The sequence below is a fragment of the Galeopterus variegatus genome, unplaced genomic scaffold (assembly GCF_000696425.1).
Source record: "Galeopterus variegatus unplaced genomic scaffold, G_variegatus-3.0.2 Scaffold740, whole genome shotgun sequence".
Taxonomy (NCBI): Eukaryota; Metazoa; Chordata; class Mammalia; order Dermoptera; family Cynocephalidae; genus Galeopterus; species Galeopterus variegatus.
In genome coordinates this window covers 69,320-82,606 of record NW_007726851.1, presented here as the reverse complement: position 1 = coordinate 82,606, position 13,287 = coordinate 69,320, and the positions used below count along the sequence as shown (strand labels likewise).

At 41.0% G+C, this 13,287-nt stretch overlaps 1 protein-coding gene across 2 annotated transcripts in view; it reads left to right on the top strand.

The window, feature by feature from the left end:
• The window catches only part of SLC8A1 (solute carrier family 8 (sodium/calcium exchanger), member 1), an 87,123-nt gene extending 74,632 nt beyond the window's left edge, over window positions 1-12,491 (top strand). The window contains exon 2 of one of the 2 annotated variants that reach the window (XM_008571970.1): window positions 10,648-12,491. In XM_008571970.1, the coding sequence (XP_008570192.1) occupies window positions 10,682-12,484 (1,803 nt within the window). In that variant the 5' untranslated portion in view covers window positions 10,648-10,681 and the 3' untranslated portion in view covers window positions 12,485-12,491. The remainder of the gene's footprint in view (window positions 1-10,647) is intronic. The other variant, XM_008571969.1, reaches the window with a different exon arrangement.
• Window positions 12,492-13,287: the final 796 nt, after the last annotated feature.

Genomic DNA, 13,287 nt, shown 5'->3' with positions numbered 1-13,287 from the left:
AGCTCGGGGGATTCTAGCAAGTGGTGTTGGTGTCGTGTGAAGAGAGATGTCCAAGGAGCTCAGAGACCTTGTCCTAGAGCCTAGCTCCGTCACTGCTGAGATGTGTGGCTTCGGGAAGTCCTTCAAGTTATCAGGGCCTGAGTTTTCTCAGTGGGAAAGGTGAAAGAGGGGAAAACTTAGATGACCAGTAAGTGCCTTACTAGCAATAAAAGCAGATGCATAGAGGGAAAGTTGACATTCGAGATAAATCATGGAGAACAGGTATAAAAGCTTGGGAAAGGAAAATGTGGTATATATTAGGGTAATTTTCATTTCGGAGCTCAGCTGTCTACCAGGAACAGTAAACCTAGGAAGGTGGACAGGTGCTGTATTATGGATGATCTTGGATGCCAAAGTGGATATTATAGCTGCAGATTGTTGGCAGAATATCCAAATCTTATGGATGGTGCCAAGAAAAGGAAAGTGAGTTGTCCAAGGACACAGGACTGGTCAGTAGAGCTGAGACCAGCACTCATTTCTTTTGGTTCCTAGAGCAGTGACCCTTCTATCCACCACTTTGCCCCCAGCAGTATGGTAGCATGCAGTTAACAGCAGTTGGCTCTGCTGCATGGTTCTGACCCCTGAGGGGAAAGTCTCATATAAATTACAGAAGCTACTTTCAGTATTTTCCAAACATGATTTCGTACCCCAGCATATCTAAGAATGTAGATCTGCAAGCAAGCCCATGACAGAGAATGATAATTGTGAAAGTGTCAACCGAAGGCCTTGCCCACTAACAGCCTTTTGCTTGGTTTTCTGCTGAGTGTCCTTAGTTTGTTTAAAAAACATTTTTTTATTGAAACATAAGTGATTGTACATATCTGTGGGATTCAGTGATGAATATCAATTCCTGTATGCAATATGTGACGCTCAAATCAGGATAATTACTGTATTTATCATTACACAATGTAATCATTTTTTGTGGCCCTTTACCAATTTCTGGTTAACTCCCCTCCCGCTCCGCCTTACTCTCCTCTGGTGGCCTCAGCTCTGTTCTCTCCTTTTGAAATTTCAATGAATTATTGTGATTTTTGTACCTTTCTTTCTTTTTTTATTTGTTTATTTTTTTAGTTCCCACTTATGAGTGAGGACATGCAGTATTTCTCTTTCTGTGCCTGGCTTATTTCACTTAACATAATTTTCTCTAAGTTCATCCGTGTTGCTGAGAGTGGCGGAATTTCATTCTTTTTATGGTGGAGTAGTATTCCATTGTGTATATATATACCACATTTCCCTATCCAGTTGTCCGATGATGGACATTTAGGTTTGTTCCAACTCTTAGCTGAGTGTCTCCTAAATTCAGCCCAGAAGTTGTTTCTTCAACAGAGTCTTCCTTAACATCCTAGGTCAAGCCCTCTGTTACTTACTCTTATAGGACTGTGTTTTTCCTTCATAGCATTTAGCAGAGTTCATAATCGTGTTTTTGTGTTTTTTTGCAATAATTTAAATTAATGTCTGTCATTTGTCTTTCTGGATAGATGATAAACTCCATGAGGATAGAGATTGTGTCTGTCCATCCCACGATTCTAGTCACAAAGCCTCACACATTGCCAGATGCATAGTAGACACTTGGTATTTGTTGAATGTCGATTCTCTTCTGCCCCCACCTTTCAGACACACACTCATTAAAGGGCTTCATGTTTTGATCCTGCCTGAAATCCCAATCCATGGAAGGAAAGTTCATTTGATATCATATTTCACATTAACATCTTACTGATAAAAGGACAAACACTATCTTCTGATTTTCAGGCACTACCTTCCTTCACATACCTTATTTAAGTGCTCTGCTCTCCTCTATTTGCTAAACATGCCCCTGCCCTTTATGCTGCTAGTTCTACCCTTCTACTGAGTTCTGTCCTTCATGCCGGTGATTCTCAAGTGGTGGTGCAAGATCACCTATGTCAGAATCACCCTGGGTTCTTGATAAAATTCAAATTTTGTGATTCTTCTTTAGACCTACTGTATATATGATGATAAGGCCCAGTTGTCTGTATATTAATGAGTTTCCCAGTTGATGTTGCGATTCCCAGTTAAGTCTCCCAGTTGATTCTTCTCAGTTGATTCCTAGTTGATAGGGCCCAGCTATCTGCACATTAATGAGTTTCCTTGTTGATTCTTAGGTGAACTGAATTGGAGAAGCAATTGATTTATTCACATCATTTCTTCCTTCTGGAATGCCCATTCACTCTCTCCAGCTTTTGTCATCCTCTAATCTGTTCTTTTCATGGAATTTTCCATATTCTTCCAGTATTAATGATCAGTTGGGTAGTTATCACTTGGAGACTGGAAATTCACTAAGTGGAGGGACCATGTGTCAGTCATCTTTGTAAATCCCCACTGTGATTTATGGTGCTTTGCACACAGAGGCTGCACAATATATGCTTGATGAGTGAATGCAGGGTCCACTCTCTCCAGAACTAGAAATATAGAGAAGGCTCACTATGTGTACAAATTTCTTAAGATTAAATGTCAACCACCTAGTGGGGTGTATTAGTCAGGGTTCTCCAGGGAGACAGAATCAATAGGATATGTTATAAATATATGAGAGGGGATTTATTAGGGGAGATGGCTCACGTGATTGCGAAGAGAAGTCCCAGGACTGGTTGTCAGCACCCTGGATGCCGGTAGCGTGGCTCAGTTCAAGACCAAAGGCCTCAAAACTAAGGAAGCTGATGGTATCCTTGGTGTAAGTCCTGGAATCCAAAAGCTGAAGAGTCTTGAGTTCTGTTGTCCACAGACAGGAGAGAAGAGTGCATCGCAGCTCCAGGGAATAGACAGCAATTTGCCTTTTTTCTCCGTTTTTGTCTCTCTGAGTCCGCAGTGGATTGGACGGTTCCTGCTCATAGTGAGGGTGGATCTTTCCCACCGAGTCCACTTAGGCTGTAGTGCTAATCTCTTCTGGAAACACCCTCATGGACACACATAAAATGATAGCTTTACTAGGTTTCTCAGCATTCCTTAATCTAATCAAATTGACACCTAGAATTAACCTTCATATGGGGAAAATATTTTTAGGTAAGAAATCTTTTTTGGTGACCTAGATATAAAAACATACGTATAACCTCATTCATTTTCAATGTGTAAGGTCAAACATCAAGTAAAGGCTGCTTTTTGTCTGCAGGGTTGATGGTGAACAAATTATTTTCTAAAATAGTTACCATTGTCCATCAGGAGGCTCCTGAAAGATTCACAGAGTACTGGGGAGATGTCTAAGGCCTGTTTTGGGGAGCTCATTACATTTGAAATCTCTTGGTTGTAGGACCATAGGCTGAGCAGTCTGAGATTTCTAGAACCACATTTGTATTAACCTAAGACCCAAGTTGTATTAACCTGGGAAATAAGTGGTCCACTTGAGTGTTCAATGCCACTATTCAAATGCCAGAAAAATCTCTCCTCTTCTGTGATTTTCTAGTAATGAAGGACTTTTGTCTTCCATTCAAAGGACTCACTCCTTGACTCTGGTGAAGCCCCTCTAGAATCTGAGCTTCTTTGGAGATATATCTTACTCATTTTTGTAACATAGTGCCTGGCACATATGAGTGGCTAAGAAAAGCCTGGCAGATGAAATTTTGAATAAATGTGTCATTTTTGCATTTCTTTGGTTTACTTACCAGTTTACAAATTTTTTTTTAAAAAAGTCTTGATCCCAAGACAATAAATTTGTGAGCTATATTGAGATTCTTGAAAAAGTATTGATTTATTGTTATTAGAGCAGAATATTAACTTACCATTGTTATGACAAAATTGTATATCATTCTCTCTTACTCCCACCTACTGTCCATTCCCCTCTTTTATTTTAGTTTTGCTTGCTCACTGCTAGGATTTCTTTCTCCTTTTTCCTTTCTCCTGACCAAACTAGGATTTCTTTCTCCTTTTTCCTTTCCCCTGACCAAATGGAAAAACCTTGAGTATGTTAAATGATTTGGAGTGTTTTCAGACCTCAGACTTCAGTTGATGATCCCCAAGTGGTTCATCTTTCCCTTGCTACGTGATGAGTATAAGTGCTTAAAAAACTCTTACTTGAGGGGTGGGGAGGCTTGAGACAGGAGTGGAAAACAGGCCTTGATGAGATAATGCAATCTACACACGTTATTCAGGTGGGAAGGAGCGGCAGCATGGGAGGTTATTCTACACTAAGTATCTAAATGCGGAGCTCTTTGTCCCCGAAGAAGAGTACTGTATTGTGAAACTATGAAGTATAAACAAACAAACCAAAAGGTCCTGCCATTTTGGAAATCATTATGGTGTAATGCAAAGTGTCTGGATTAAAATCCTTGTTCTGTCACTTAAGTCTGTATGACGTCAGCCACCTTGCTTTTCTCATTTGTACAATGGGAATGATAATACCTCCTTGCAGTATTGTCAGAAAGGTCAAAGATGGTGAATACAAAGCAATTAGCATAGTACCTGGCTCAAAGCAAATGCCCAGTCAGTGACTTCAATAATTACCGGCATCAGTGTCCCCACGTGGGGCCCTTAAACTCTGCTTTTTGGCCCTGGCATAATGAGTTCAAGGACAATCTTGGCTGGCTTTACATGGAGCCCGAGATGATTAGAGCATCTGCCCTCTGAATTTTTCTTTATTTATTTTCTGCTGGAAGGCTCTCTTTTTTCTCCAGTTTTCTTCTTCCTGCCCATATTTACATGTTAGCATGCAATTAATATAATTAAATTTAAATTCTTGGTGCTCTCTCCCTTTCTTGGGGCCTCTATAATGGAGGTAACATTTGGTTGGTCTTTGACTAGATGTCTTTTAATTATCCTGAAAGTAGGGGAAGATAAGCTTCCTTGAGGATGTCCAAACTGTTAGGACCCTCTTAGCAAAGCACATAAAATCAGCAAGCCGGGGATGGTGGAGGAAGACCCATACCCAGTTGCTGGGTAGATGTCAGGGCCCAGGTCCTTTCTGTGTGTTGGAGATCAGTTTTTCCAGTGTGACATCTTTTGCCCATGAATCTGGATCATGTGTCTCCACCCCTCCAGCTAACACTGACATTGGCTTTTCAATCTGCTACAGATCTCTGCTCATTTCAGGGCACATCCATTGCACACAGAGAGCATTTTTATGTGCAAAGTGCTATGTAGAAAAATAAAGTAGGGAAAAGGGCCATCGGGTGCATCTCATGACATTTCAATAATTTCTTTATTATCCTAAATCCATCTTTCTTTTTGTGGCCTCATTCCCTGACCCTTACCCCAGTTGTTTCCTTTGCTGACAGTTTAGGTGGGTGTTTTCTGACATGGGACAGGATCCTGGCTCTAGTTTTGTAAGATTAGGCAGAAGGACTTGAGCCCCTCATATGACCTCTCACAGCCTGTCCCCTTTAGGACTTGTCTCAATTTATCAGACAGAACAGAGGAAACTCTCTCATTGGAAAAAAAAAAAAAGGTGCTAGCAGAGAGTCGCTGTGGAAACCGAGTTCCTTCCTGAAGTCTGGCCATGGTCTGATAGCCTGAGGTTGGGGTTCAGGGCAGTAATTTGCACTCTGGATGGGACGATCAGATGAGAAGTCTTCCTCTGGCATCAACTCTTTGTCTGCATTTGGAAGTGCTTGCCTCAGTCGTGGATAAGGATTTGTGGTTGTTTTAATGTTGTCTTAGAAACATTAATTGCTTAGCTTTGAGGCTTTCAGTCAGCAAGAATTACATAGAAGGGAATTCCAGGTCCTGATGAAGGCGAGTCAAGGAGTTTCTTGGAATAACCCCAGCTGCCAATCAACAGAATGTGATTAGGCCGTCCAGTGCACGGGGCTGGTGGGAATGCCAGCATAAGCTTTTTCTCTGAGTCAGGGCCTCCTGGATAGTCAGAACTGGCTTCAGCTTCCAGGGTGGAATGGACACTGCTGCCTGATTACTCTTCATGCCTCTTTGCTATAAAGTCTCTTCTTAATCCTTCACAAAGGCAGTTTGATAAAGATCTGCCCTACAGGTAGGTGTTTCTCTTTTCTGTAGCCATGACTTCTCCCTGCAACACAGGTAGGCTGGATTACTCACAGCTGGCTATCTTTTCACCATCCTTTGCCAGTGCCATTCAGGTCTGCACTCTGTAGGTGATGGGGTGATTTTTTTTGCTTAAAAATAAATAGTGAGCAGAAGATAATTTGGGTATTATTGATACTTACTGTGCTGAACACTCATTTGGATGGTGTAATGGATAGACCCTAAACAAGCACTCTCCATAGGCATGAGCGTTGATCTGAATCTATAATCAAAATCAGCCTATTCCTGTTCCAGTGTTCAGTAGATAAGGCAGAATATAAGAAAGTCAGGCAGCAAGCAAATGAACATATCTGCAGCCTCTATTGCTATCTTTCTGCTTAATTTTCATGGAAATATGTATTTGAGAAGAAGGTAGGGAGAGTTAAGTAGAACTGCTTGAATCTGATGATGGATGCAAGACCATGAAAGAAAGGAGACGAAGGAATAAAGAAGGACCTCACATTTAAATGACACATATCCCACATCCTCACAAGCATTTGGATTTGGTATTAATTTAATAAAGAAAGAAACTGAAGTCCAGAGAATTCTTTCCAGTTGCTTCATTGCCAGAAAGCTACATCGATGTTTTTTTGTGCACTGATTTCACAAATTATAACGCTGCCATCTTTTGAATATAATTGTGATACTTTTAGTTAACCTCAGAAGCCCCCCTCATTTTTCTCTGATAGTGATGATGGATTTTTTACTTTAGACATCTAGTACTTTTTGGCTGAGAACATGCTGTGAGATGTTTGCTGGGGCAGGGATGGAGGGCTTTTGGGGGGGGCCTATGTAAGAGATTGCCTTAATGGTACACACAGGCAGACGTTGCCAGGCAGTTGATGAAAGACCAGATAGTGGAGGGCAGCTGTCTGTAGGAACATGCCAGCCCACATATTACACCACAGTTACTGAGGCTTGTCTGTTGCAGTCTCTAATCCGTAAGATGAAAGCCAGACCGTTGGACACCTTCCACAAGACTTTTTCTAACTGTGTCCTTCTAACTCTGAATGGAAGCCAAGAGGCTTTCCAATGGGCTAGTCCAAGCCCAAGTCCAATAGTTCTCAACGATTACTTCACACACTATGAGGGATGATGTAAAAGAGCTGTTCATGATCAGTCTTGGAAGAAAAACAGGGTTTGAATTTTAGTCCAGGAGTTTACTATCTGCATGACCTTTAGCCAAGTACTTAACCTGTGTAAGCCTCAGTTATACCACTTCCCAAATGAGCTAATAACACCTACTATATAGGGTTATTGTTAGAGTTCTATGCATTGCACAACTCAAAGGGGTGTTGTTCATGCAGACTACAGTAGAAATAGCAACACTGTATTGTGTAACACAGCAATGCTGGTTATTGTAGATATTAAGTATAATTGATGCACGTAAAGAGTTTACATTTGTATCTACTAGTGTTTAAGCATGGAATCTATTATTATTATTCTCTCAGGCAATTGACTGTGACTTGCTCTTATGCTGTTTTGAAACTTGCTTCTAAGAAGGAGAAAGCAAGATAGTTTTTGGCTAAGAAAATAAAATCTGCAAAGGCCTGGGGAAAAAAAAAAAAAAAAAAAAAAATGTTGTCTTGTTCAGAGAATGGATAGAATTCCCATATTCTGGAGCTCGGAGGCCACATCATAAAAGGTCATGAGGAGTTTGGGCTTTGTCCTCAGGGCAATAGGTACCCAATGAAGGATTTTAAGGGGAGTGATATTATTAAGTCTGCACTCTAAGTTCACTTTGGCTGAAATGTGAGGAATGGAATGACAAAATTTGGCAGTAATCTGAAGGGAGTGGTTAATTATATCAGTCTTGGAGACAGACACAGGTTTGACTCTCTCATCAGTGTTTACTGTCCCTGTTCAGATTACAAATATTTAAACTTTATGATCCTTACCAGGTCCCCAAGATATTTTAAGTTGCAAATCTTCCAAAAGGATCACTACAGATATCTCTTTCTCTCCATTAAATGTTAGATCTCTACTGTATCATTTCGTTTACTTGCCAGGCATTGGGGTCATTTCTAAATGAGATTTTAATAGGCAAAAGCTGGTCCTCTTGTTTCTACCCTTGCCCCTACCACCTATTCTCCATCAAACCAGCAGAGAGATCCTTCCAAAAAGAAAATCAGATTATATCCCACTCTAATCAGAACCTCTCCATGATTCTCATCTCCCTCCCCATCAAAGCCAAAGTCTTACAGTGGCCTCAGTGCCCCCATGATTCATTTCCACCACTTCCTTACTCCAAAACCCTGTTCCACAACCCCGTACCCCCATCACCCTTTGCCACACTAATTTCTCTGTAGTTCAGGACTATGCCAAATGCAATTCTCATTAGGACCTTTGTACTTGCTTGGAATTCTCTTCCTGTAGATATCCACAAAGCTTGATCTCTTGCTTCCTTCAGGCCTTTACTCAGATGTTACCTTATCCGAGAGGCCTTCCTTAACCAATCAATATAAAACCATGCATGCCATGTGTGTACATACACTGACACGTGCACATACACACAGATACACACATAAGCATGCGTGTGTACATACACTGACACGTGCACATACACACACTCCCTGTCCTCCTTAGATTGCTCTCCCACACACACACTATAACACTTTTACCAGCTGACATTTATATGTATTTGTTTGTTTCTGCACCAATAGAATATAAGCTCAATGAGTGAGGACAAAGGTTTTGTTTTATTCATTGGTGAATACACGGGACCTAGAAGGAGATACCAAGTCATTTGAAAATCCATATTAAGCATGCATAAATATTTGTGGAATAAATGGATGCACAGGAGAGTTGGAACTAGATCTTCTACTACTCTTGCAGGCTGGTTGAATCTCACCTTGTTTTAGCAGAGATCCCACAACCCTCCAGAGCCCTGCAATGTCAGAATGAGCAGACATACTGAGCATGAATTTTTCCATATTTTGAAAATGTGCTTCTATTTTTCAGCCTTTTACTTAGATTGGAAGTCTATCCCTACAACCCTCTTCTGGTCTTCTTTAGTATAGGACAATGTCAAAAAAGCTTCTCTCCCAAATAGTGATGAGCTAAAACGGGCTTTAAGCTATAGTGGGATTTCTGAGGGTCTGCCAGGATGTGCTAGATAGGGTATTCTCCTGGGCCCTGATACAGTTTTCAGTATAAGCCATCAGCAGCAAACATGGACCTGAGAACGCAGGCAAACTTGGGGCACCCCTCAGCCAGCCTGAAGCTAAGAAAACCTCTAATCCAGCTGCTCTTTTAACTTTTTCCAGGCTGTAAAGCTATGTTCTGACTCAGGACCCTTCCTATCACTGCTTTATCTGATGCCATAACTGTTCCCTCCTGCAAGGCCTTCCAGATGAAAGTTACCCTGACCTGGAACAGGCTTTCCTCTACTTGAGTGCTCCCCAACCCCCCATCTCAGGCCCTGCCTGAGCTGGTGGGTGGTGACTTTAGGGCCGTGGTGGCTCAGTCCACTGCTTTGCTTACCAAGCTTGTGCTGCTCAGTGACTCTGTTGCCATATCCCTAATTGCCTACAGCCCTTCATCATATGTGTACTTTGTGGTCACTGTTGTTATGCCACAGGAGCTACTTTAGATGGAATTATTGGTCCTGCATTCTTTGGTCATTTGAACCTTCTATAGAACTAATATGTGTTTAGAATGACCATGGAAAGTATGACATTGACACTGAAAAGGAACATTTTATAGCTGGTAATGCTGATTTCACAGCCTGCCAAGTTGTTATACTCACATCTAGGCCCGAGCCTGGTTATCTCTTTTTCCTGTTGTGAATGGCCTGCAGATTCTAAAACAGCCTCTCTTCACAGATGTGAAAAGCACTGCTTAAAGAACCAGATGCCCAGCTGCTAATGTATCAGGAGACCTGAGCTTGATGAAAACTAGGAGGAAATGTGCTCTCATCAAAACATGCTTTTAAAAACTGTACTTAATGTGTGGAAATATTGCATTACAGCAGATTTTTTTTCCCCCTCAAGAACAAATACCATTGAGCTTTGATTGCAGGCAAGCTTAAAGATTTCTCTGTATTTCCAAGTAAGTATGGAGCAATAGGACATGATTTCATGAAATACAGTGTAAGGTGTACTCCAGAATTTAATATAATCATCAAGCCTTGTGTTGGTGGGATTTTTCATAATCTGAATTTCAAAGCATCAATTTTAATAAAGTGCTTTTGGCAGTAAAACAGTTTCTGAAAGATGATATATTAACCAAAATTTAAAAGGAAATCTGCTCTAGCAATAAAGAGAAAATTACTTAATGCTTCAAAAGTTTTGTGTTTTTTTTGTTGGCTATTAGCATGCATAAATGTGTATTTAATAAGGCAAGGCTGTAATTGAACTTTTCATTTCCAATAAGTCAGTTGTGTATCTTTCTCAGTGAATGGGGACTACATGTAGAAAATTTACCAACAGAGAAATTGAGTTGTCAGCTTTACAAAGGGTTGCGTAATCACTGATGGATTCTTAGAATAATGATTCACCATATATTTTGTGATGGTGAAATATAAACAAATTATTGGCAAGAGGAATAAAAAGCATTAGTCATGCTTTGGATGTGGCTCTAATGCTGTGATTTTTTTCCCACCCTCTCTCCCTATCTTATTTTTACCAGTAGGTTGTGACAGTTGGAAGTCTCATTGTACAACATGCTGCGATTAAGTCTCTCACCCACCTTTTCAATGGGATTTCATCTGTTAGCCATCGTGGCTCTCTTATTTTCCCATGTGGACCATGTAAGCACTGAGACAGAAATGGAAGGAGAAGGAAACGAAACTAGTGAATGTACTGGCTCATATTACTGTAAGAAAGGGGTGATTTTACCCATTTGGGAACCACAAGACCCTTCTTTTGGGGACAAAATTGCTAGAGCTACTGTGTATTTTGTGGCCATGGTCTACATGTTTCTTGGAGTCTCTATCATAGCTGACCGGTTCATGTCCTCTATAGAAGTCATCACATCTCAAGAAAAAGAAATAACCATAAAGAAACCCAATGGAGAGACCACCAAGACAACTGTGAGGATCTGGAATGAGACAGTTTCTAACTTGACCTTGATGGCCCTGGGGTCTTCTGCTCCTGAGATTCTCCTTTCAGTAATTGAAGTGTGTGGCCACAACTTCACTGCGGGAGACCTTGGTCCTAGCACCATTGTGGGAAGTGCTGCGTTCAATATGTTCATCATTATTGCACTTTGTGTTTACGTGGTCCCTGATGGAGAGACAAGGAAGATTAAGCATTTGCGTGTGTTCTTTGTGACGGCAGCCTGGAGCATCTTTGCCTATACCTGGCTTTACATTATATTGTCTGTCATCTCTCCTGGCGTTGTGGAGGTCTGGGAAGGTTTGCTTACTTTCTTCTTCTTTCCCATCTGTGTTGTGTTCGCTTGGGTAGCAGACAGGAGGCTTCTTTTTTACAAGTACGTCTACAAGAGGTATCGGGCTGGCAAGCAGAGGGGAATGATTATTGAACATGAAGGAGACAGGCCGTCTTCCAAGACTGAAATCGAAATGGATGGGAAAGTGGTCAATTCTCATGTTGACAATTTCTTAGATGGCGCTCTGGTTCTGGAGGTCGATGAGAGGGACCAAGATGATGAAGAGGCAAGGCGAGAAATGGCCAGGATCCTGAAGGAACTGAAGCAGAAGCACCCAGATAAAGAAATAGAGCAATTAATAGAATTAGCTAACTACCAAGTCTTAAGTCAGCAGCAAAAAAGTAGAGCATTTTACCGTATTCAAGCTACTCGTCTGATGACTGGAGCTGGTAACATTTTAAAGAGGCATGCAGCTGACCAAGCAAGGAAGGCAGTTAGTATGCACGAGGTCAACACAGAGGTGGCTGAAAATGACCCTGTTAGTAAGATCTTCTTTGAACAAGGGACATATCAGTGCCTGGAGAACTGTGGTACTGTGGCCCTGACCATTATTCGCAGAGGTGGTGATTTGACCAACACTGTGTTTGTTGACTTCAGAACAGAGGATGGCACAGCCAACGCTGGGTCTGATTATGAATTCACTGAAGGAACTGTGGTCTTTAAGCCTGGTGAGACCCAGAAAGAAATCAGAGTTGGCATTATCGATGATGATATCTTTGAGGAGGATGAAAATTTTCTCGTGCATCTCAGCAATGTCAAAGTATCTTCTGAAGCTTCAGAAGACGGCATACTGGAAGCCAATCATGTCTCTACACTTGCTTGCCTTGGCTCTCCCTCCACTGCCACTGTGACTATTTTTGATGATGACCACGCAGGCATCTTTACTTTTGAGGAAGCTGTGACTCATGTGAGTGAGAGCATTGGCATCATGGAGGTGAAAGTATTGAGAACATCTGGAGCTCGAGGAAATGTTATCGTTCCCTACAAAACCATTGAAGGGACTGCCAGAGGTGGAGGAGAGGACTTTGAGGACACTTGTGGAGAGCTCGAATTCCAGAATGATGAAATTGTGTAAGTTCTTTGTATATTTATGTGTCTGTGTGGTTGAATGTGTTTATGAATGTGAGAGTGTGTGCATCATTTCTTAAACTAAATGGCATACATGGAATGGAGTAGTTATTATACAAGACCACTTTCAAAACATCAGCCCTCACTTAGGTGTCACTTACCAATCAATGTGTTCTCTACACAGAAATCTTAATTTGACATCAAGAGTTTACTTTTGTACTTTTGTAGATATGTTTTAAGGACATTTTAGACTGTGATAAAATGAATCTTGTGACACAATTAATCAGATCACTTAAGATGGGTTGAAAAATTTGTACTCTGCTTCGAATCACATGGTATAAAATACAGAAAGGGAATATTTAAAACATGATAGTAAGTTCCTAACTTCATTGCTAAGTACAAATTGGGAAAGCCCAAAAAGGAAACACCTCTGAAAAGAATTTCCTGGCTAACAGAGCTGGATGAAAATATTTCTGTGGCTTTTATCTGACATTGTATTTTTGTGACAAAATAAGATAACATTTGTTTAAATGCCAATGCTTAATTATGACTTAATGACTTACTCTGCTTCTTCAGTTTTATGCCATTGTAGGAAAAGCCATACGGCTCTCATACAGTTTCGGTGTGGTTTTACTTTATGTGATTAAACAAGCCTTTTTATCCCACTGACATAGTGATGGAGAGAGAAATAAAGTTCTGACCAAGCAACCTAGTTGACAGGGAGTGGGTCACAGAAAAGAAGTGGGGAACAATTTACTCTTCCTATTGGTGCTTTACCGTGACACTGTGCCCATGTTTTAACACGGAGTC